This window comes from Sciurus carolinensis, chromosome 12 (genome assembly GCF_902686445.1).
Source record: "Sciurus carolinensis chromosome 12, mSciCar1.2, whole genome shotgun sequence".
Lineage (NCBI taxonomy): Eukaryota > Metazoa > Chordata > Mammalia > Rodentia > Sciuridae > Sciurus > Sciurus carolinensis.
In genome coordinates, this window is record NC_062224.1 from 109,409,774 (window position 1) to 109,434,421 (window position 24,648).

A 24,648-nucleotide genomic window follows, 5' to 3' on the forward strand; every position below is an offset into this window, starting at 1 on the left:
TACCTCTGCCACTTTCCACCGCCGACATCACCTAGTCCGAGCTACTCCCGTCCCGTCCCTGAACCTCTGCACTAGCCTCCTCAAGTTAGCTTCAGGTCTGTCTAATCGTCAAAACAGCACTTTCTTGGTGATGCTGTCTCACCGTGCGCGCGTTCCAGGGACTGCCCCTTGCGCTCAGGGTGAACTCAAACCCTTAGCCGGCCGGCCAGCCCTGCCCAGCCCCTGCTCCGCAGCCCCACCTCCTCCCCGTCCCCTGCAGCTCTCTGTGCTCCGGCCCACAGGCCTGGGAATTCCTCAGACAGGCTGTGCTCCCGCCCTGTTCTCTCCACGCTGTTCACGACGGCTTCCTCTCCACCCCCAGCTGACATGTCACTTTGCAAGGAGCCCGCGTGGTTCCCAAGGGAGGTCAGATCATGCTGTCCGACTCGCCTCTCCGCACAGCTCAAGTTGCCTCTGACACTTGGGCATCCACGTCACAGTGGATCTTCACCCTGGGCCTGACGCTCCAGGGAAGCTAGACCACGCTTGCTTTGCTCCTCATTGAGTCCCCAGGGTCCAGGACAGTGTCTAGAATAGACCAGGCCCTAGATCAGTGTTTCTTGAAGGGATGGACGAATGAAACTGGACGCAGACTGCGAGAGGACAATGCCGAGCTGACAGCCTGGCATCCTCACATACCCTGTAAAAACTTTTGGGTTTATTCTTGAGGGCGGTGAGGAACCGTTGAGGGATTTTTAAATGAGGTGATGTAATTATTATTTGTATACAGAGGAGGTCAAGGGCAGAGGCCGGTCAGGAGGCTGTGGCTGGGTTTAACAAGAGCAGTGGTGCAGAGGGCTAAGGCAGTGGCCAGCGCCCACTACACCTGACTGGAGACCGTGCTGACCTCAGGGACACGAGACCCAGACAGCGCTCCTGTGTGGCCCTTCAGCACACCTATGCCAGACCTCCGCCCAGGGTGGGCGACTACAAATGCAGGGCCGGGGTCCTGAGGAAGGCGTTGCTGTGCAGAGAGGTGCAGGCCAGGAGCCCCGTGTGCTCACCGTCTGTTTGACCCGTCTTGGCCTCTTGCAGAAGCACTTGCCATCTCCCCAGACAAGGGATCCCCAGCAAAGAGTAAACAAGGGCGGCCGTGTAATCAAAGCTGTCTTCCTCCTGAGCTGAAATCCCAGACCTCCTTGCCAAGTGAAGCCAGTTAAAGTAAATATAAAAATGCCTTTTCCAGACAGGTGTGCTCCTGAGTATACAGCAGGAGACAGGAGGGTCTGCTGACCAAGCAGGTGTGCAGGGTGAGTCAGACAGGAAGGACGGAGCAGCTGGTGTAGGGGCCCCGCCAGGGCTGGAGACATTCACAACACTTAAGCTGGACCAAGGTCTGGATGATAGAGGAGGGAAGGCGACTACTCTACCTACGCCACAGCCTATTTGGCAATTAGCAGTTTTACACAAATGACGGCCGGTTGTCTGAATGGCCATGCCACGAAGTCAAGCGGGATGTGGACAACCCAGTCACGTCCCAGCTGTTATTTCCCCTTCAGGAAAATGAGAGTCTGCACTCATGATCATCTGTCTTATTCCAGGCACCTTCACTTAGTTACAGCTTCTTTCATCCTCACAGGGGCCTCATGTGGCAGGTATTGCTAGCAACCCCATTTTATAGATGAGGAAATGGAGGCTCCTGGAATCTGGAAATTTGCCCAGGTTTGCAGAGCTAGCAAGGGCTGCAGCTGTGATTCGAAGACGGTTCTTGAGTCCCAGTCTGGAGGTTCTCCTCCCACGGCTGCTGCTTCCTACTAGAGAAGCCAGATGTAAGGCATGGTCCACATTCATTCCACAGACTGTAAGGGATGGGGAAGTTGTTACTGTGTGGTGGCTTAGATAGGTTAGCGTGTTTGCTGGAGTTGGGCTTATGACAAAATCACACACACACACACACACCCATCACACAATTATCCCAGGGAGCTCACAGCCGGGTGATTTATGAAAACAAGTCACTTTATGTGATTTAAGGAAGGATTATAGTTATGGAAGGAAATCAAGTAAAGGACAGGAGTAGTTGCTGAGTCTCCAGCTACCGGGGTGCCTTGCTGTCTTGTGGGAGTTTCAGGGGGAAGAAAAGAAAGGGCCCTGAAGGAGAGAAGCAGGCAAGGGAGCAGCTTGATCTGAGTTCCAAAGAGCTGAGCTTCCTCCCTCACTGCCCTACTCGGACCCTGAAGAGGAAAGCTTTCAGCCTCCGAGGCCTGCTGAGACCTGAGGCCGATGCCTGGGTGACATGCTCAGAGTCCAGCCTTTGGACTTGAATCCAGGCTCACCCCTTCCTGTGGGATTTGGGCCACCAGCAAGAGCTCTCGGCCTGTGTTTCTCCCTCTGTAAAGCAGGGCTGCCACCACCCACCTCCGAGGGTCACTGTGAGTCTTCCCTGAGGTCACACAGAGCTGCTCACACAGAGCACTCAGTAGCCATTGGAAAATTTGTATTGTTCTTCACCCGCACAAAGCTCAGACCGGGCAGCCTGGTCATCCCTGGGCACACAGGCAGCCCCCTCTCTTCCCACAGTTGATCTCAACCCTTACCACAGTGGCACCTGGATTGCAGAGGCGTTATCTCTGAGGCCAGCACTGGCCCCTTTGCTGTGGGATCCAGTCCCTTCCCGACTCCGTGACTCTGAATTGTTCCCACACAGCCTAGTCCCCACCTCACAGACCTCGCCCTTCGCCACACAGGGCCCAGGGCTGGCCGGCAACACCAGACGTCTTTCCCATCCTTCTCTGTGAGCCATGCCCAGAGAATTCCCTCTGGAGCATGAATTTGTTTCTGAACAACAGACTCCGTGTCTGCGATGATTTTTCCTCTGCTCTGCTGGCTTCTATGTCTTTCATGATAGACCTGTTCTGGCCCAGCCTCTTAGGGGGGTGACAGCTGCTTGGCCCGTGTACCATACCTGGAGTCCCAAAGGGTCCCTGAGTGCTCATCAAGGCACCTTCAGGTTAGAAGCTGGCACTATGCAGTGGGAACCGGGGACACCACTCTGATTCCTGGGTAGCAGCCCAAAACAAGTAGCCAACACGGAAAACTAGTGACAGAGGAAGGAGACAGAGAACGAGTCAAGAAGGGAGGTTCTGGGCCCCTGACTGGAAGGTGGTCCAGAAGCAGCGTCTCCCTGGGACTCGGACTAGTACGACTTGCCAACACTACCCTGGTCACTCTGCCTGCTGTGACTCCTCTGATGGGTCATCGGAGAGGCACGTGTGGCCACCACATTCTCCTGGAAGGCAGAGGGGTGTGTCCTCAGCACCTGTGCTCTCTCCCCCGACCTCCCTCATGCACAGAGGCCACCCTCCAGGGTCCCCAGGACCAAACGGACAAGAGAAAGGAGCTGGCCTCATGAGACCTCACGAGACCCCTGCCAGCAGCCACCTCCCCACAGGACACCTCTGCCTGCAGCCATAGCTGTTCATCAGAAAAGTCACCTACGGGCTCAGGATAGCCAGGGCCTCAGTCCTGACGACATCATGACCCAGCCCCAGACTGCAAGGAAACAGACTCATGGCCACTCACACGTGACACACTCATTCACACATGCACATACACACTCACATTCACACCACACACACACACACACACACACACACACACACACTCACTCTCATTCCATACTCATACACACACACAAATCACTCAGGCACGGGCACACCCACACTCACACCCCACACGCACTGACACACACACATAAGTGTGCCATGCACATGCATTCACATGTCAGGTGCACACATATATGCTGGTGTGTGCAAGCATGTTTTCATCAGGCTTTATCACCTTCCAGGCCTCCGGTTGCCGATCTCCATGTTTGTCACGCAGGCCCTGGTGGGGTGAGTGGTGAGACGCTGAGATCCTCGAGGTGCAGTGGCAGAAGACCACACTAGTCCACGAGAGGATCTTCTAGAAGGAACTCCCGGTCCCCTTGCCAGCCAGGCCCTCAGGGTCCCCTGCTCCCCATCTGCACTCCCTCATGGTCAGTGCACAAATGCCACATCTGCACCAGGTCCTCAGTGCCCTGCGGTGTCTCCTGAGAGGGTCAGGGTGCTGGGCCTGAGACCAGGGCCAGTGTGCTCAGTCATCTCTGGATGAGGTCACAGTGACCCCAAGTGGTCACTATGGTGAGGCACCCTCAAAAAACAAGGTCACTTCTGGGGGTTAAGGGGCAGAAAGGTGAGAGTGGGCTAGAGACCGAAGCAGGAGAGGAAGGAAGGGCAGAGGCACCCACACACCTCGTCGAGTCGGGACACCGGGAGCCTGTGCCTTCTAGTGTTGACAGCCTGGGGAAAACAGGCCCAGGGGAAAAGCCAGTGGCCTGTCTCCACTTCTGCTTTGGCTTCTTCAGCAGGGAGCACTTGTTTACAGAAAGATCCACAAAGAGGGTGTTCCTGCAGGACAGGGGTGACGAGCCATGAGCCTCACTAATTTCACTGGCAGCAGGAAAGTTCCCTCCGAGAACACTGTTTAATGTTATTCTTCTTTGTAAATATGGTTTTAAAATCAGGGTGGAGTTGACAGCTCTTCTTGATACTTGAACATCATTCACACCCAAAGAGCAGAGGGATGTCCTCAAAAGCCAGCCTCATTCAGGGAAACCTGCTGAAGTACCTTCTTATCTAAGAAGCGTGGGGGCTTAGCTCTCCATTTAATCAAGAAGTGGATCTTTGCCTATCAGTTGTGATTTCAGGGGCTCTCAGAAGATCCTTCATCTTCAAGTATCTCTCCATCTCTGAAATCTCTGGTTTCCAAATTCCACCACTGGAAAATGTGCTTGTGGTGGCACCTGACACTAGATTCATGAATAATTTTAATAGATCTGCTTTGGCACACGCTGTTCCCTCTGCCTGGAATGCCCTCCCCGAGCCAACTGGCTGCAAGACTCTTCAAAACCCAGCATAGAGGGCTAGGGTTGGGGCTCAGTGGTAGAGGACTTGGTAGCATGTGTGAGGAACTGGGTTCGATTCTCAGCACCACATATAAATAAGTAAAATAAATGTCCTTTGACAACTAAAAAAAATATTTTTAAAAAAATCCCAGTGTAGACACTCTCTCTGGAAATCTCCCTACACCCCGGGCACCAGCTGCTTCTGCACCATGTTTATTTTTCCACTACACTTCATCCTGAAAAACAAAATTTAGGTCCTTTAGCCCAAAGACCTAAGACAGCAGTGAAGAGACAGACGTGAAAACTAACAATAACCATTGGAAACGCAATTGAAACTAAGAAATTATGAAAACATAATTGCAACTTCTTTCAGGACAGGGTTCTGTTTTTCCCTCTCTGTAGGCAGGATCTGGTGCACCCAGGCCAACTCAATCCCTGTCCCCAGAGAGGTGGACTTGAGCTCGAGCCGAGGATTTGGAGATGGAAGGTCCATGTCTTCATGCTCACCCGAACCCAACCAAGGCTGCGGCATCTCACTCACGCTTTCGCTGGGCAAGGGTCAGCGATGACAGCTTCTCAGCCTCCTCCTCCCCATCACCCTGCTCTCCCCACTAGCAGCAGCCAGCATGGGGAGGAGGTTTCCTAAACAGGAGGGGAGGCCTTCTGCCTCGTGTCACCCTAGGCCTTGTGTGCAGGTGAGCTTTGCTCCTCCGCATTGCTCTCTGGCCCTAATTTACCTATTACTGCTGACCGTGGTCCGTTCTGATCACCAGAGCATTCCGTATTTCCTTCCCTCCACAGAGCTTTCAGGTCCTACTCAAGACCGTTCTTGGACTCCAGCCTGTACTGATCGCATACCCCTCTGCGGTGGCTCTTAGCAGCCCACAGTGTGTGACCACACCACTCTCAAATTCCAAGTTGCTTTGTCTATCCCCAGTGCCATCTTGTGAGATTCTTGTGGAAAGGGACCAGAAAGAACAAGGGACTTGCGTTCTAAACCTAGCTTTCTCCAATACCAGCTTTGTGATCTTGATCAGGAATAGGTTTTTTGGAACCTCTTGGTGCATGAGCTAAACCCTCCCAGCAGAGCTACAGGGAAATTAAATAAGATAATGTGTGTGATCTACAAGAAGTTGCAATTTTAACAGTGCTTGTGGTCATTAGACACCCAAAATTTCTTCATTTTTTACCCCTTCATCCCTCCTTCCCTTTCTTCTTCATGATTCTTCTGGATTGCCTTTTGCATGTAGCTCAGTGCTTGGCATATCATGGGTGCTCAGTCAATAATTAATTTGCTTTTTCAGTACAGATTCCTTTTGATTCCCCAAAGGGGAACGACCCTTCAGCTTGCTGGTATCCCCAGCCCACAAAGGACGACCTCAATAATATTTGTCAAGCAGATGACCTGTGTGCTTTAGGGGTTCAGAGAAGATCAGGAGGATGTGTGGGGAGAGTTGGGAAAGTGTCCACCTCCAAGCTGAACACAGGAAGGTCTATAAGGGGTGGTGTGTGACGGGATCCTATGGGACAAATTTTCTGAGCTTTTGTTGAGAAAGAGAAGAGAGCCATTTATGTGCTGCCATGTGCAGGAGTTGAATGGAAGGGTAAAAGGAGTGTTGATGGGGAGCTCAGTGGTCTTGAGGTAAGAACTCCCTAGGAGTCCCCGGAGCGCTGGTAGAGAGGTATCCCAGGTGTGCCTCCCATACACATCGTCTTTTCCAGCAGAACTGCATCCTACCTACTGGCAAAGAGCAACAATTCACTTCTAGCGCAGGAAGAAAGCTGCTGAAAATCAAAGGCAGGCAGCAGGCATAAACCTAGACGTGAGTCCCTCTCCCTGTCCCCTAGGCAGGAGACCTGGGAAGCAAGTGCTTTAAATTCTGCTCTGCCATTTTCTGGGAGAAGATGATTCTGTTGTAAATTATTGAACGTTTCATTTAAGCTTCATAAATAAGGAACTCGGATGGAAGCATTACATGTTAGATCCGTTTGGCAACATATAATTCCTGTCTTTCTCCCTCAATCTGTCACCCTTCATCTACGTCGGAGAATTTCTACCTCATTATAGGCAATTGAAGGTCTCAATCAGTTGCCTGAGAAGAGTAGTTTATGTCCCAAAGGTAATCTAACTTCTTCAACCAAGGATGTCCCTAGGACTCACTGCACATATTGACAGAAGTAAGCGTGTGCTTTAAACAGATCTGGGGTGTTGCAGTCACCACTCCATCTAGAGACAGGTGCTCCCTGAGCTAAGGCAAGCTCCACACTGACCCCCATTGACTCTGAATCTTCGGTTTCCATCAGAGTCAACAAGTTATGCCTCAGCAACCCCAAAACTACAGGTGTACCAAGGACCAACCTGTGCCTGCCTAGGGTACTTTACATAGTTCATGAAACCACCTACACCACAGGACTCAAAATCCCAGAGTAGTTTCCTGAGCTAGGCAATAATAACCTTGGCTACTGTCACTACAGGCCAGGTGCTTAATCCTCACCTAGACAGACATTGGTATCATTCCCATTCTACAGAAATTGAGACCCAAAGATGTTAAGAATCAGTTACACCTGTGGAAGGTGCAGACCTCCACATGAAACAGTGTGCCAGACTTCAACTTGACCTCACCTGACGTTAAAGAAAGAACTAAGGGTTAGGATATGGGTGTAACTGGTTCAGGAAGGAAGAAAAGGGAGCTCATCCTAATGCCTGCCAGACTGTATTCCTTCCATTCCTTCCAGGGAATGTGGCCAGTAAGACCAGGTGGTTTCTTCCACACTCACCATGGAGGTGGGATGGTGTAGCCTGTACCAAAGCTGTTGTCAAGGGGCCTGGTCACCATGAAACCTTCCCCTTGACTAAACCAAGCCATTTGTTAAAGGAGGATTGTTCAAAGCAGTTCCTATGAAATTTGCATTACCTCAGGAATCTCAGGGCAGACACAGATGCCCTGGGAATCCACTGAGTCTGGCAGTGGGAGATGATGGGTGTTGGGGTGCTTCCCAATTCTCCCAAAAGCCCTGAACTCTCAAGCCAGAAGTCTGGGAGTCATCATCTCTAGCTCATCATAGCCTTCTCTGTGCCTCAATTTCTCTTTATAAAAGATGGTATACTGAGTTGAATATCATTCTCTGAAAATGCATGTCCACCAGAACCCGGAAATGTGACCTCATTTGGAAATATGGTCTTTGGAGACATAATCTAATTAACATGAGATCATACTGGATTAGTGCAAGCCCTAAATCCAATGTGACTGGTGTTCTTATCAGAAGAGAAGTCACAGACACACAGAGAGAATGCCACAGGACCCAGAGGCGGAGGGTGTGGTGATTCAGAGGTACTCCAGGCCATGCCGAGCATTGCCATCAACTACCAAAAACCAGGGAGAGGCAAGGGAGTGGCCCCATAGAGCCTTCAGAGGACCATGGCCCTGCTGGCCCTTGATTTCACCCTTCTAGACTCCAGAACTGTGAGAGAGTGACTTTCTTTAGTTTTAAATAACCAGTTTGCATGAATTTATTGCAAGAGCCTCAGGAAACTAATACAGATGAAGAAAACAGGCCTCCCACCTTCCTCTCAAGGAAGTGGTGAGAATCCAGAACACATTCAACACTTTTTAAATTTGCCTTAATTAGTTATACATGACAGTATGATTTCTCATTTTTCTGGTTGTACATGATGTAAAAACCCCTCTAACAGTATATTATATATGCACATTGGATAATAATGTCTGATTCATTCTACTATCCTTCCTACTCCCTCCCTTCACTCCCCTCTACCACATCTAAAGTACCTCTATTCTTCCCTAGCCCCTCCCCCGTTTATTGTGAATTAGCATCCACATGTCAGAGAAAACTTTCAACCTTTGTTTTTTTGGAATTGGCTTATTTCACTTATCATGATATTCTCCAGCTCCATCCATTTACCTGCAAATGCCATAATTTCATTCTTTCTTAAGGCTGAGTAATAGTCCAGTGTGTGTGTGTGTGTGTGTGTGTGTGTGTGTGTGTGGTGTGTGTGTGTATGGGGTGTGTGGGGTGTGTGTGTGTGTGTGTGTGTGTGTGTGTGTGTATATATATATATATATATATATATATATATATGCGTGTGACCACACCTCTGAAGGTCATTGACAAGGGTAACCTCATTGCCTTTCCAAGAGCAGCAGCAAAAAGGAAGCTTTACACTAGAATTGACTTGGTATGGATTTCCTGAACAGTAGGATTTACTAGGTAAAATTAGGAGCAGACTCAAGGAGAACAAAACATACACACACGTACACACACACACACACACACACACACACACACATATCACATTTTTTAATCCATTTATCTGTTGAAGGACACCTAGGTTGGTTCCATAGTTTTGCTATTGTGAGTTGAGGTGCTATAAACATTGATGTGGCTGCGTCATTGTAGTATGTTGATTTTAAGTCCTTTGGATATAAACCGAGATAGCTGGGTCAAATGGTGGTTCTATTCTAAGTTTTCTGAAGAATCTCCATACCACTTTCCATAATTGTTGCACCAATTTGTATTTCTACCAGCAATGTATGACTGTACCTTTTTCCTCCACATCCTTGCCAACATTTATTGTTGTTTGTATTTTTGATAATTGCCACTCTGACTAGGATGAGATGAAATCTAAGTTTTGATTTGCATTTCTCTAACTGCTAAAGATGTTGAACATTTATCATAAATTTGTTGACCAATTGCATTTCTTCTGTGAAGTGTCTGTTCAATTCCTTAGCCCATTTATTGTTTGGGTTATTTGGTTTTTTGGTGTTAAGTTTTTTGAGTTCTTTATATATCCTGGAGATTAATGCTCTATCTGAAGTGCATGTGGTAAAGATTTTCTCCCATTCTATAGGCTCTCTCTTCATGTTATTGGTTGTTTCCTTTTCTAAGAAACTTTTTAGTTTGAATCCATCCCATTTTTTGATTCTTGATTTTATTTCTTTCACTTTAGGAGTCTTGTTAAGGAGGTCAGATCCTAAGCCAACATGGTGAAGATTTGGACCTTCTTTTTCTTCTATTAGGCACAGGGTTTCTGGTCTAGTGCCGAAGTCTTTGATTCACTTTGAGTTGAGTTTTGCTCAGGGTGAGAGATAGGGGTTTAATTTCATTTTGTTACATGTGTATTTCCAATTTTCCCAGAAGAGGCTCTTTTCTCCAGTGAATGTTTTTGGTGCCTTTGTCTAGTATGAGACAACTGTATTTATGTGGGTATGTCTCTGTGCCTTCTATTCTTTACCATTGGTCTATATGTCTGTTTTGGTGCCAATATCATGCTGTTTTTTACAGAATGACATTCAATTCTGAAAAGCATCAATGTTATACAAACACAGGATAGCATTATAATAATCCATGGTTCTGGGGAGCCCACATAAGGTCTCACAAAAAGCCAAGCAGGACTTAGAGTGACCCTTAGAGATTCCAGGGGTGATAATTAGATTCTGTTGTTTTTTTCTAGAATCACAATCATAATAAATGAGAATGAATCTGACCCTATTGTGGTCAGATGGAATAATGGTCTGCAAAGATGTCCACGTTCTAATCTCTATCTAGCACTTGTGAACATGTCATCGTACATGGCAAGACGGGCTTTATGGATATGAGTGAATTAAAGGTCTTGAGATGAGTAATTTATCCTGTACTAACCAGATGGATGCAGGGAGGTTGGAGTCAGTGCAGATGTGACAGTGGAAACCGAGATCAGAGGGAGGGAGAGAGAGAGAGAGAGATTTGATCATGCTTAGCTGCTGGCTTTGAAGACAGATCAAGGGGACATGAGCCAAGGAATGCAGGCAGCCTCCTCACACTGAGAAAGGCAGACAGATGGCTCCACCCCAAGAGCCTCCAGAAGGAGCGCAGCCCTGCTGAACCCCGTGAGTCTTCAGCTCTCCTGGATCATGAGATCATAAATGTGCAAATTTGTGGTAATTTGTCAGTAGAAAACGAATACACCAGTCAAAACAGTTGGTCTGAAAATGAATGTGGAAGAGAGTAGGAAGAGACCCCAGGGAATTCTAGGAGCCTGTCCACAGTCCTTCATAACAAAGCCCAGAAAGATGGACTGAGAGGCACATGTTGGACAGTTCCAGCATTTCCTTCACCCTCTTGGAGTTACCAGAAGTCATTCTAAAATGGAATCTATAGCTTTAAGTACTCTGGGTCTGCCTCACTGACATTGGTGGGGAGCCCTCCACAACTGGCTTCTGCATGCCCTTCCCTTAAAGTCCTGACAGGTCTGTGTTCAGAGAAAAAGTCCATCTACTGTTGCTATCTAGAAGGCACCCAGGAGTCCCTGACCTCAGCTCCTATCTATAAAAAGTACAGTGTAGTTCTCATGTACAAGGTTCAAGAAATGCTTCAAGGCCCATGTCCATATCCTCCCTCCTGATTGCCTACTCTCCCCCAATTTACACTTTAAGCAAGAAACCCCTTCACCAGTTCTAGCCAATCTTGAGACTCTAAGTACAGAGGGAGACCTTCTACAGGTGACCACACCTCTGAAGGTCATTGACAAGGGCAGCCTCATTGCCTTTCCAAGACCAGCAGCAAGAAGGAAGCTGTACACTAGAATTGACTTGGTATGGATTTCCTGAACAGTAGGACTTACTAGGTAAAATTAGGGGCAGACTCAAGGAAAACAAAGCATAAAATCTGAACAGACATCTGAGATCATCTTCCCTCCTTCCCCCTTCCCACACCCCACCCCCAACCCACACACAGTAATGTTTGTTTCTGCATCTTCTGATAGATCTGGTACCCGGCACCGAGTATGGAGTTGGAATATCTGCCATCATGAACTCACAACAAAGCGTGCCAGCCACCATGAATGCAAGGACGGGTGAGTAGGGAAATGCAGCTGAGGGAGACTAGGTAGCACTGCAAGCCCAAGAGCCATGAAGGCATCTTCCAGCCCCCAGAGAACAGGGCCCTGGTGACAGCTATCAGCCTAGTGACAACAGCCACTCAAGGTCCAATTCTAACCTCTGACATGCATGACAGACTCCCTCTCTCCCCCGTAGAGATGTGTGCTTGGTCCTCCTGACCTGAAGGGCTGCCCCAAGCCATGCAGAGCAGAGGTGGGAAACCCCAGCTAGGTTGGCACCACAGTCTCCATTTCTATCTAGAAACCCCACAACGAGCAGAGGAGTCCATCTTCAGTCTGCACCAAAACACAGCCCTCAGAGAGGTCACTGGCGTGAAGGTCTAAACTTGGAAATAAAATTCAAAGGCAGTAGAAAAATCCACTTGAGACCCTTGCTGCTCAGGAACCAGCAGTTTTGCTTCCAAAGCCTGAATAAATTTCACAGTCATTCCAGTAGCTTAGACACAAAACTGCCTGGGCAGGACTGGGCTGGGGATTTCAGACCAATCCCTGTTCCCAAGGTTCGATGAGCATAGACAACCTCACTAAAGAAGCCCGAGGACAAGGGTGTCCAGGAGTACTCAGATCTAGTTACCAGGACACCCTTGGTTAGTCAAGTCAAAGTGACCTCAGGGCCAGGATGGGAGAGCCACAGGAAACGACCGATGCCAGGAATGGTGTATCCCTCCTGGGCAGTGGCTCCTGGTGGCCCTACAGAGAGGCCATCAGTGTTGACCCACTGAGAAAGGCAGAGTGAAAATTAATATAAAGAACTTAAAAATCAGCAGCCAGCTTTGTCCCAGAGGTGGTTGTATTCCAGTGGTGTCAGAGCTAATAATGCCTTTCTGCAGATTGTCCATCTCTTTGCCAAGACACTGGCCATCTTTCAAAAAGAAACTGCTTAACAAAATGTGTAACAAGTATCAGCAATGACTAGCTAAGGCTCATGCTTGGCAAGCCTGCTGATAGCTTGGAAACACACAGGGTAGTCCAGAGAATGCTGGTCATCCTGAGGAACCTGTGTAAAATAAGCCACTTCATGTTGATCCACAGAACTTGACAGTCCCCGAGACCTCATGGTGACAGCCTCCTCAGAGACCTCCATCTCCCTCATCTGGACCAAGGCCAGTGGCCCCATTGACCACTACCGAATTACCTTCACCCCATCCTCTGGGATTGCCTCAGAAATCACAGTGCCCAAGGACAGAACCTCGCACACACTGACGGATCTGGAGCCTGGCGCAGAGTACATCATCTCCATCACCGCCGAGAGGGGTCGGCAGCAGAGCTCGGAGTCCACAGTGGATGCCTTCACAGGTACCAGGGCGGCAGAAGGCCCACGGAGTTCTGGGAGAGTGTCTCTTAGTGCAAGAAGGGCATCCAGGCAATCCATTCTTCAAAGCCCCATTTCCTTCAGAGAAGGGAGAAAAAAATATATGGGTTGAAAAAGACAACGAGGAAAAACTAACAAGTCTATCAAGAAAGGATGGTTAGGAATGAAGGGGAGGGTTGGGCAGAGATGCCACAGGCCTGAAAATTTGTGTCTGGTTTTCTATTAGTCTGGGCAAAGTAGCTGCTTCTTTCCATTCTCTCCTGCCCGCACTCCATCAGTGGGCATTCTGAGGATCCATGGGATCACTTTAAATCCCTTCCAGGATGAAGATTCCAAATCCTGGACCAGTATCAAAGGGTTTTCTGGTCTTATCAGACTTAACTCTTCAGTATCTGGTTTGGGAAGAGGAGGGGGACAGTACTGGAGTGTGAGGAGGTAGAGCCTCTGGGCCCGTGTGAAGGAGAGGAGCAGAGCTTTCTAGCCCAGTGGCCCTGCCCAGCGTGCGTTTCAGATCCATCCACCTTCTGTGTTTTGCAGGCTTTCGCCCTATCTCCCATTTGCACTTTTCTCACGTGACTTCCTCTAGTGTCAACATCACCTGGAGTGACCCATCTCCCCCAGCAGACAGACTCATTCTGAACTATAGCCCCCGGGATGAAGAGGAAGAGATGATGGAGGTCTCCTTGGATGCCACCAAGAGACACGCTGTCCTGAAGGGTCTGCAGCCAGCCACTGAGTATATCGTGAACCTGGTGGCCGTCCATGGCACAGTGACCTCTGAGCCCATCGTGGGCTCCATAACCACAGGTGAGGCTGAAAGATTGGACAGCAGTTGGTGAGAGGGCTTTTCACAGTAACCCTTGATGATTCAATAAAATTTCAAAAGAGTCAGGGTCAGCCTCTATGGCTACAGGGGGTCTGTGAGCTGTGCTGGGACAGTTACTTCTTCCAGTGTTGCATTAGATGATAAGATCATGGGAAACTCCCATTTGGAAGGTAGGATAGAAATAATTTCTCAAGGCAGTCAAGACTTGAATGCATTGGTCTACAGATCTACCACTGTAGTAGAAAGCCTGGGAGAAAGCTGGTCTCCCCAAGGAACCTCTAGAGTGAAGAGACAGCTGTTCCTGGTCAGGAGACCCACCTCTGGACTGCCCAGCAAGGCCACTGGTGCAGATAATGTTCCTCAGAAGCACTCCGAATGGGTATGCTACCATGAAGTGGTGACCTGGCACTCAGAGAATAGGGTGACTTGTACATTGTTTGGGAACACAGGCTCTGAGATCAGTTGGCTCATTTCCACCTTATCACTTCCAAATACAATTTCAAATATGAGGTGTATGTGGGTAAGAACATGTGTGCTCTGGTAGTTTCCTACATACTAACAAGAACTCACAAACTGGACAAGTAGATTAAACACTCAGCTGATTTGACCTTGAAATTTCTTAACAGTCAAAAAAAAAAAAAAGTATCCAGCATAAATGAAATACAAGTTAGGAAAGTGGATTTGTTCTGGGCTTCTGCTCTAAAGTCGCTTTACAGTCAATAGAAGTTTTTCCAAATAGAACCAAAGGTGTCTGCTAAAAAATAAGAGATAAGAGCAAGTTGGGTTTTTCCAAGAGAAGTTTACCCCAGAGAAAATAACTATGTTATTCTGAATTCAACACATACCATATAGACTTAAAAGAAAGTTCTAGTTGGCCTTTAGATGGGTAGTTTTTGCTGCACAGGTACAGACCTTGCCAGCTTGGCTTTGTGTTGTTAAAAGTCTCCCTTGACCCAGGCACAGTGACACATGCCTGTAATCCCAGTGACTCAGGAGGCTTAGACAGGAGGATCACAAGTTCAAAGCCCGCCTCAGCAAAAGCAAGGCCTAAGCAACTCAGTGAGACCCTGTCTGGGGATGTGGCTCAGTGATCAAGTGCCCGTGAGCTCAATCCCTGGTACCCCAATAAATAAATAAATAAAAGGTTCTCCATGAGCACCACTTTGGCTGCATCTCCTAGGTTTCAGGTGAGACGTCAGACTGACCATGTGTGAAGGCTGCCCCATTATATAGCAGGGTTTTCTCTGCCTCTGGGACACATGGGCTCTTGGTCAACATAAAACTAGGAACAGAAGTTCCTTTTTCACACCATGCTGTCTAATTCCCACTACCACCTGGCTCTTTGTAGGAATTGATCCTCCCAAAGACATCACAATTAGCAATGTGACCAAGGACTCGGTGATGGTCTCCTGGAGCCCTCCTGTTGCATCTTTTGATTACTACCGAGTATCATATAGACCTACCCAAGGTAATAAAATAATTTGATTTCTCAAAGATGAACCAGAGTTGGGGGTTGGGGGATGAGAGAAGAATGGAAGGACTTTAGATTACGTAGAGGGAAATGAGGAGGGGGCATGAAAGATGGTGGAATGAGACAGACATCATTGCCCTATGTACATGTATGATTACATGAATGGTGTGAATCTACATCATGCACAACCATAGAAACGAAAAGTTGTACCCCAATTGTGTACAATGAATCAAAATGCAGTCTGTAAAAATAAATAAATAAAAATAAATTTTAAAAAAGACTAACCGGGTTTGGAGCTGGGTGGAGATTATTATGGGACAACTATTGTATCCCAGAGGACAGGGAGCCCTGCCTGCCTTCTTCCCCTTCTCCGTGGCATGCTCCCTCAAAATGAGAATACGTCAGTGAGGAACAGCCCAGAACCCTGTATTTGGCAACTCCTCTCAAAATGGGAGCGAGTGCGTTCACCCAGACACCAGGCCCTTTGCCAGAAGAGGAAGCTGCTCACCAGTATCTACATTCTACAATGCGACAAAAGAGCACTAAAGGAATCCTCCAAGAGCCAGAGCACTTTCCAGAGAGGGTAAAGCCCAAGACTAGAATCTCAGGTCAGCTAAAGACCCAGCGAAGCCCGATGCAGCCATGGAGGATCCACAGTGATGAGGTCCTGTTCCTGCTGCTGCAGCCAGGGTGCAAGTCGGAGGAAGTCGGCCCGCCCTGGCCTGCACCCTGCCATTCCTTGCTGGTGCAGGAGGCCCTGGTGATGAGGTGGAGGGCGTGCCCTGTGTGGCACAACAGCTTTCCAGGGTACCCTGCCTCTGGGCCGCACAGACCACTCTTTGCAGCTGTGTGCCCTAAACTGATTTAATGTCATTGCCTCGAAGAGGACTAGGCTGTTAGAGCACCAACCAATAAATAGCTTATTTCTCTTTGCTCCAAGAAGCCCATAAAATGAAGGGGTGGGACAAGCATGCAAGTCCTCTTTGAACTTCACATTTCCAGTCCATGAACCGCTCATCTCCCCCTCCTCACGCCCAGTGCTGGGTCCCAGATCCATCTGTGCTTCATGACCCAGTGCCCCACGTAGACCATGCCTCTGATCTCATTGAGAGAAAGCAGCAAGGTTTTAATGGTGGATTCTGCTCTTCCTTAGTAGGACGGCTGGACAGTTCAGTGGTGCCCAACACTGTGACAGAATTCACCATCTCCAGGCTGAACCCAGCTACCGAATATGAAATCAGCCTCAACAGTGTGCGGGGCAGGGAGGAGAGCGAGCGCATCTGCACTCTGGTGCACACAGGTAGGCGCGCCTCCCGGATGGCGGTGGACCTGCATCAGACTCCAGAGCCCAAGAGTGATGTCATGCAAGCTCACACGGAGAACATTGGTTCTGGGGTCTGAGGTGCCATCTTCAGGCCTCCCCCCTGTCACAGGAGGGACAATTGTGATTTCTCTTCCCCTTGATATTCTTGTCCAATAATAGGAACTTAGAGTCTCCCTGTCGGAGTCTTATTGGTTGAGATTAGGAATTTTCCTGGAACTTCCAAACTGAATAATGCCTTTTCAAAGACATACGATGTAGGTGAATTCCAGAACAGACAATGAATCATCCCATCTGAATTTTAAAAAGACTCAGAGAAGGAAATTTCACCTCAGAGAAGAAAACTGTTGTCATTCCAGGGACAGAAATTTGGGGTCATGAGATTCTTCATCATGTATGACCAGAAACCACCAAGCGGCCGCCTTTGCTCCTGGGAGAAGCGCCACCAGTGGGCTTGACTCCCTTACCCATGGTGAAGGCAGTGGAGGGGATGCGGCTCCACGAGGCATCCTGGGCCACCTGCAGGGACACTGTGTGGTCTCTGTTCTCGGTCGGATCCTTCAGTGGGATCCAGGTGCCTCCTGCATCCTCAGTCAGCTTCTGTGTAATGAGCTAGAGGAAGGGAGCCACAGCTTGCAATGTGGGAAAGTGGCCAAGGGAAGTCCCAATCCCATGTCTTCCTCCTAAAAAAATGAGCCCAGTGGATGAGCAAGGCTCCTCAGGTAGCTCCTCTGCCCACCTTCTCTGACCCCTCAGAGAGGGTGCTATGCAGATCAGCAAAGGTTTGCTATAGAAGTCACTAGAAGGCACAGCCCAAGTTTTCTTTCCTCAACTTCCAGACCACCTCCTAGTTAACACAGTACATGGGAAAACATGCAGATGGCCTCATTAAGAGAACACCTGGGTTTCCTGAGGGTGCTTCATTTCCCTTGAGAACGGCGTTTCCTGAATGAGGAAAATGTGCCTTGGAATTCCTTACTGCTTTTTTAGATATCCTCACAAGCTCAGAAACAGCATCTCTTGTTTGGCAATGGTAAAATGTGTGTGTGTGTGTGTGTGTGTGTGTGTGTGTGTATCACAAATGTAAAAATTTGTTCATCATCACAAGACAGCACAGAATATTCTACTCTTTCCTAGTCTCCTTCCAAGTCTATGACTACAGAAAACCCAGCCATGTTTTTTACTTCAGTCTTTCCATGAATCACTGAAGTATCTGGTCAATAAATGTTGACCAGAAATAACATCCAATGAGTCAAAAGAAGCCCCTTTCCACCTTCCTGAAAATTCTAGAAAATTATGTTACAGAAATTCAACTTTTTCTCATTGAAAACAATAAAATGGATTTCGAGAGCCTCCTCCCCTGAAGGTAAAAGAGAGTGGGAGCTTGGGTCAAAAGCTCATTCTTGGGTCCTGGCCATAAGCCACAGGTACCTCTAAAGCAGATATGCAGTGGTACACTTGGCCAAGCCACCCTTCTTCTAGGTTGGGCAGAGTTATTGGGCAGCGTCCAGTGATTGGATTGTCCTCGGAAGTGTCATCGTTGGTGGCTGGTGGTTTGTTGCTGTGTTAACTTGAGGCCTGTGATCTTACAACTTGTAGAAACAGTGCTCTTGCGGGGTGTGGTGCTATCTCATGGGTGTCATGCACGTCAAGGAGAAGTCAAGCCAACGGAAGTCTAATAAGGGCTACGTTGGAAAAACTCTTTGAAGCCACCAAGTATAGATAAAATTCAAAATTTTAAATCATAAAAATATTCTCTGGCTGTTGCTTTGTGATGAGGGACATAAGGAAACAAAACCAAATTATTCAATTAGAAAACAGGTAAATGAGTAGCAGATTTTGGTTCCCCCAGTAAATTGTATGATCTTTAGGTTGAGCCAATACCTTAACTGTTTTAATAACATCCATTTCTAAAATAAATCCCAATTTTATCCAACCTGATGGAAGGGAAGCAAAGTAATAAGGCAAAGGCTTATACGGTGTGAACCAAGTAAGAATAAGGAGCTGGTCATGTGACAGCTCTGTGCCCCCACAGACTCCCTAACTCGCTAAGCCCGCAAGAATCCCCTTGGCTCCCAGGACGACAAACCATGCCCTGGATCCATCCAGAGTGAGCCCTGGGAGTAGTGAAGCAGGAATTCAATAATCAGCTATGACTTTGGAGGCACCCGAGTCCCCTGCAGTCAGCCGCAGTGCTCACCGAGAACCCTTGAAGTTCTCGGAGTGGGCGACACCCCTGCACCTCCGCCACACTTCCTGACGTCCATCAACAGAGCTCTTTCCGCAAGGCACACCCTAACATTGATGAAGAGCAAGTAGACTGGGAAGCAGGATTATCTCATTCATCAGAGAACCGTAACAATTTCTATATGTTCCCAGTTTCTCCATCTAGATCTAAAAAGGCAACAAGAATGCATTGAAATTCCCCCTGGCACCTGCCACGTTGTTCTGCACTTCAGAGACTCCTGAATGGATTAAAAAGAGGAGCTCAGGGCAACAGCGGGGGCAATACATTGTTGAGAGAAAGGGAAAAAGGAGACGAGAAGGGGCTGGTGAAGTCAGAGGGAAGACAGGAAGAGGTCTCCTCTCACTTCACTCGCCCGCAGCACAGCCGCAGGTTGCGTCAGGGACAGACGTGTGGTTGTACTTCCAGCCTGCAGCTCTTACCTGTACTGATCTCTCCTGTTCCGTTCCAGCCATGGATAACCCTGTGGATCTGATTGCCACCAACATCACCCCCACGGAAGCCCTGCTGCAGTGGAAGGCTCCAGCGGGTGATGTGGAGAACTACGTCATTGTCCTCACACACTTCACAGGTAAGGGTCTTGGGGCCCCTGCTTCAGGCCAGGGTGGTCGGGATCGGGGGCAGAAGACCAGGATGGAAGTGTAGAAACAAAGCATTTTGTGAGTTTGAGCGACACATTGGACAATGTCCTGCTTCAGTTGTACCATCCAGGCCTCGGGATAGCCCCAAACTCTGCCAGCTGCCAACTGCAGGTACTGCGGGAGTCAAGTCTGGAAGGTGCAGGAAGGGCAAATGTACAAATGAAGAAGAAACACTAGAACAACAGCTCAGACTAAGCTGAGCCTTGCCCCAAGCTCTAGAGACAAGAGGGCGGAATTTTCTAGATATTGACAGAGCAAGAAAAACACTGAAATTAGAGGTCTAAGCCTGGAGCAGATAATAAGTGGTAGCAGGTGACAGGGGATCCAGAACTGCTAAGCTTTCCTGCTGCTGTGGTCTTCCCTGCCCATATCCAGCCCACGAGTCTGAACCAACACGAAATCTTAACTTTATATGTCATCGTCACCATGATTGTTCATCTTACGTTATTTGACAGTGACTAGAGAAACCCAGAGCAAAATTTCATGGTGTACTTCAAGTCTCCGCCTTGAGAAAATTGTTTCCCTGCCTAAATTAAACATGTGATCTCAGAATTGTTGTGGGTTATACTCAGGAATCTAGCAAATGAAGACTCCAGAAAACAGAAGGCAGGCAGATGCCTTGATTTTCAAAGATGGCATAGAAAGCCAGTTCTGTAAACTGCAAAGAACTAAACTTATTGTCAGAGCTTGGAAAAGTAAAAACTAAAACAGACTCTTCAACAGAATGGAAAGGGAATTAGTGAATGCTACATAGCAACACAGGTGCACTAGGAATAAGTTTTGTCAAAGCCATTTTACACCCTGGCTTTTTATTGGCAAGTCTGCCAGCACATTTGTGTTTCAGCAAGGCATTCGACAGCCCTGCATATCATTTGGTCCTTCATTAAAATGGAAAAATACATGGTGCCTCATATTTGGAGTGAAAGGACTCCATCAAAGAATGGATATTGCTGCTGTGACCGAGTCCTACTGACCCCTCTGAGTCCATCTTGACACCCTCTGGCCCTCCCGGTCATGACCTGGCGTTCCTTAACTCTCCCTGCGCTTTCTAGAGACCCCATACATCTGCACATGCTTTTTTTATTTCCTCCAGGAAATTTTCTCCTCACAGTTCTGCCTAGAAAATCCATCCTTTGAATCTTAGTTTCAACACTGTCTGTTCCATCAAAGCTTTCCTGGTTGCCCTAGGCAGTTGAATACACCTGTTCATAAATACAAAGCACACGTCTCCATCATGGCGATTAATTTCCATTCGCTCCGCAAATGCTTTTGATACCCTCTCATGGGCCACAAGTTCTTCAAGGCTAGAAAAGATTCAGAATCATGGCATGAGTTCTTGTTCTCATGGAACTCATATCTAATGATGGTGCAGAAAAATAGTCACAACTTCCCACGAGCAGCATCATGGTAGAGGCCAGCACCCAGCATGGCGGGTCACATCTGATGGGTGCTAAAGGGAAGAAAGGAGGAAGCTAAGAAGGTGAAGAGAAGAAGAAAGGAATTCCAAGAAAAAGAGCAGCCTGTCTGCATTTGCAGAGGTGCGGGAGAGGACAAGGAGTTTGAGGAAGTGCCATAGTTTGGTGTGATTGGAACAGCGGAATATTGAAGGGAAGGTATTAAAAAGAGAGTTGTTATGTATGTTCTTCCAATTTTTAAACTTGTCTGTATGCCTGTCCATGCCTTCAGACCACAATAAACTTAAAACATCAGGCCCTACCTAGTTTGAAGATGTGCCTGATAAACTTGGTCCAATGCTGAATGATTTAATATTATTCTAATTGCCTAATGGAGGGCTTGGCCCAGATCTAATTAACAGTTTTATCAACAGCTTGAATGAATTCAGAGAGGACATACTTACTAAATTTGTGTATACAACAAAACTGTGATTGATTGAATCCAAATTGAAAAATATTTTAATCGATGGAAAGGTGGTCCAAAACTTCAACAGCAAGGTTAAATGCAGAACTCTGTCCACCGGTCCAAAGAGCAACTAGGCAAGGCAGACAGGGTGACAAAAAACAAGGTCTTGGATTGGCAATAGGCTCGGCATGTGACCATAGCACATGGTGGTCCTGAAACCCACAGATTAATATGAACAGCAGAAATAGAGGCAGAGCCTGGCCTGTTTGTTTCATTGGTCAGTGAATTTTAATGATTATTCTCGATTTTCTTATAAGCTTTGCATTCAGCAGGGACACTGCTAAACTTTGACTTGTCCAGAGAAAAACAGCCAGGATTGTGAGACTTTTGGAACTGCACAGGAATGTGACAGGAGGTGGAGGTTGGATTTTTGTTAGTCAGAGGAGAGAGCACTTGATTGGGAAAGGTGGTGGGGAGGAAAGGTCACATTGACAAAGGATTCGACTCATTTTTTGTGACTCCATAGATCTGGGTATAAGACATAGAAAGAATTTGTCCTCCATATAAGGTTTCATGTTTGTTTGGTTGGTTGTTTGAGTTGGGTTTTTTTTGTTGTTGTTTATTTGTTGTTTGTTTGGGAAATCCCACCTTCTTTCCTACCTTTGGATGCTGGGTGAAGGGTTCCTGTGGAAGCCTTGGGAGCCATCTTGAAATCATGACCTAGAAGGAATATTTTTCTCAGGATATAATAGGCTATGAGAGGGGATTCTTCTTAAGAACAAGACACCAAGCTTGATAACCTATAGAGGAGTTTTTTGAAACTTCTGTAGTACTAAATTCTTGTGAAGCGTTTAGATTTGGTAGTTCTTTCGTAAGTTGAGTAGTCTTACTTAGTCCTCATCCACATTCATCTGATTTCAGGTGCTGGGGAGACCATCTTGGTTGATGGAGTCAGTGAGGAATTCCAGCTCATCGACCTGCTTCCTAGCACCCACTATACCGTCACCATGTACGCCACCAGTGGGCCTCTCACCAGCGGTACCATCAGCACCAACTTCTCCACCCGTGAGTACATGGTCACCTCCACGCCTGGACTCTGTGGATCCTGACAATGGCCATTTCCTTATGGTGGCCTCAGTGACAGTCTGCAGACTTTGGGCAGTGCAGCTCTGAGCTGTTATTTTGACCAAGTTGTGTGGTCCCAACACAGTGAGAGTGAGTGCATCTCTCCACCAACACACACATCTGGTTTCCTGCTCCTACCCTGTGCGTGTAGCAGCAGTAGAACTAAGCCAGGAGAAGTCAGTACTGGAAATGCATGTGACAGATATTAAAGAGCCGTGGGCCCAGTGTGGTGGGGACACACCTATAATCCCAGCTACTGGGAGGTTGAGGCAGAAGGATCACAAGTTTGAGGCCAACCTCAGAAACTTAGTGAAATCCTGTCTCAAAATAAAATTAAGAAGTCCTGGGATGTAGCTCAGTGGTAGAGTGCTCACCTAACATATGTGAGGCCCTGGGTTCGATCCTCAGGACCACCACCAAAAACAAAAAACCTATATATGGGGAGAGTTGCTGAGTAGGGCCAAGACCAGAACAGTAGACCAAGGTAAAAGGTGGGAACATTGTAAGTTCCAACATGAACTCACATGGTAGTTGAACAGGATCATGGTCCCAGGCTTAGGGGGTCAGATGGGAAGCTGTCACTCCCGGCCCAGAGGCCTATGTGAGCTAGTAGGGAGTCACTACGAGAATGAACGATTATCTTCTGACCTGCGAGTGCCCTTAAGCTCTCCTCCAAGCCAGAACTCAGGGCAGCATGGGAGCAACCCACAGAGGTGGGCAAAGAGACTTCGTGCCTGAAATCAAGCAGGGAGGAGCTGGGGAGACAGGCAGCCCCGGGCATTTTCCCTCTTTGCAGTCCTGGACCCTCCCGCAAACCTGACTGCCAGTGAAGTCACCAGACAGAGCGCGCTGATCTCCTGGCAGCCTCCCAGGGCGGAGATCGAGAATTATGTCCTGACGTACAGATCCGCCGATGGAAGCCGCAAGGTAAGAATTTGCTGAAAAGGGGAAAGAGCGCTTCTCCTTTGCAAGGCTGACCAGTGGAATGAGAGGGACAGAAGGAAGCAATTATCAGGAAGGGGCTAGGTTTCCTGTGCGGGGGGACACAGCCTGCTGTTGAGAGAGCGCTCAGCAGGGTGACCTGGGCGTGGTCCTGGCTGGGTTGCTCCTCGCACACGGGCTGAGGCAGCACCAGGAACGCTCTCCCAGCCTCCCAGTCTTCTCTAAAGAATCCACTCCTGCGACCTCACTGGGTGCGGTGGAGCTTTCTGTATTAGGACCCAAACTTTGGAAACTTCCAACTTCTCGGCTTTAGAATAATGGTTGGCTTACACGGCAAGTGGAGTGGGCTCTTGTGCCTTGTGAGCATTACAAAGGCAACACCTACAAAGCCCACCGTGAAAGGGTGATGAATGTCTGTCTTATGTCATCAGTTGAAACAATCCACTAGAGCACTGCTTTTCAAATTTTTGTTCACAGTGGGATTTTTAAAAGCGCAGTCATGCAGGAGACAGATACACAGAATAGACGGCAGCAGCACTAGCCTATTTGATGGGAGCAGGGAGGCCTAGGATCCTGTTTGCTTATCGCTTCTGCAGTCTGTGGGCCACTGGGTTCAATAATCCAGGTAGCCAGATCTATCCCAGTGTGCGTGACTGAGGTAGGAGCCGGCCTCTCTGCTTATCGGCTCGCTCTCTCCTTCTGGTGGGATGGAGAGGGCAGCAGCGGCCGCTGCAGTGCTGACTAGCTGGCCGTAGGTTCGGACTTCCCTTTCCCTCTTCCCCTGTCGCAAGCCAGTCCCTCCCTTCCACTCCCTTCCTCTGGCTTCGAGCAGGAGCTGATTGTGGATGCGGAGGACACCTGGATCCGGCTGGAGGGGCTGTCGGAGAGCACGGACTACACAGTGCTCCTGCAGGCGGCCCAGGATGCCTCGAGGAGCAGCCTCACCTCGGCTGCCTTCACCACAGGTGAGGGAGTCACGGCCACTTTGATGACGTCTCCCCTGCGTGACTTTGGCTCCTCAGCAGCCTCTGCTGAGACTTGCCCTGGGAGGAGCCTGGCGCAGAAACTCAGCTGCCTCCTCCTTCCTCC

The 24,648-nt window shown here is 48.3% G+C and overlaps 1 protein-coding gene across 5 annotated transcripts in view; it reads left to right on the plus strand.

The window, feature by feature from the left end:
* Tnr (tenascin R) overlaps positions 1-24,648 on the plus strand; it is a 389,754-nt gene that overhangs the window by 332,415 nt on the left and 32,691 nt on the right. For all 5 annotated transcript variants that reach the window (XM_047521322.1, XM_047521321.1, XM_047521320.1 and 2 more), the window contains 9 exons: positions 11,682-11,771; positions 12,849-13,112; positions 13,666-13,935; positions 15,303-15,422; positions 16,579-16,725; positions 19,443-19,562; positions 22,414-22,557; positions 23,414-23,544; positions 24,392-24,524. In XM_047521322.1, coding sequence (XP_047377278.1) covers positions 11,682-11,771; positions 12,849-13,112; positions 13,666-13,935; positions 15,303-15,422; positions 16,579-16,725; positions 19,443-19,562; positions 22,414-22,557; positions 23,414-23,544; positions 24,392-24,524 — 1,419 coding nt within the window. The remainder of the gene's footprint in view (positions 1-11,681; positions 11,772-12,848; positions 13,113-13,665; positions 13,936-15,302; positions 15,423-16,578; positions 16,726-19,442; positions 19,563-22,413; positions 22,558-23,413; positions 23,545-24,391; positions 24,525-24,648) is intronic.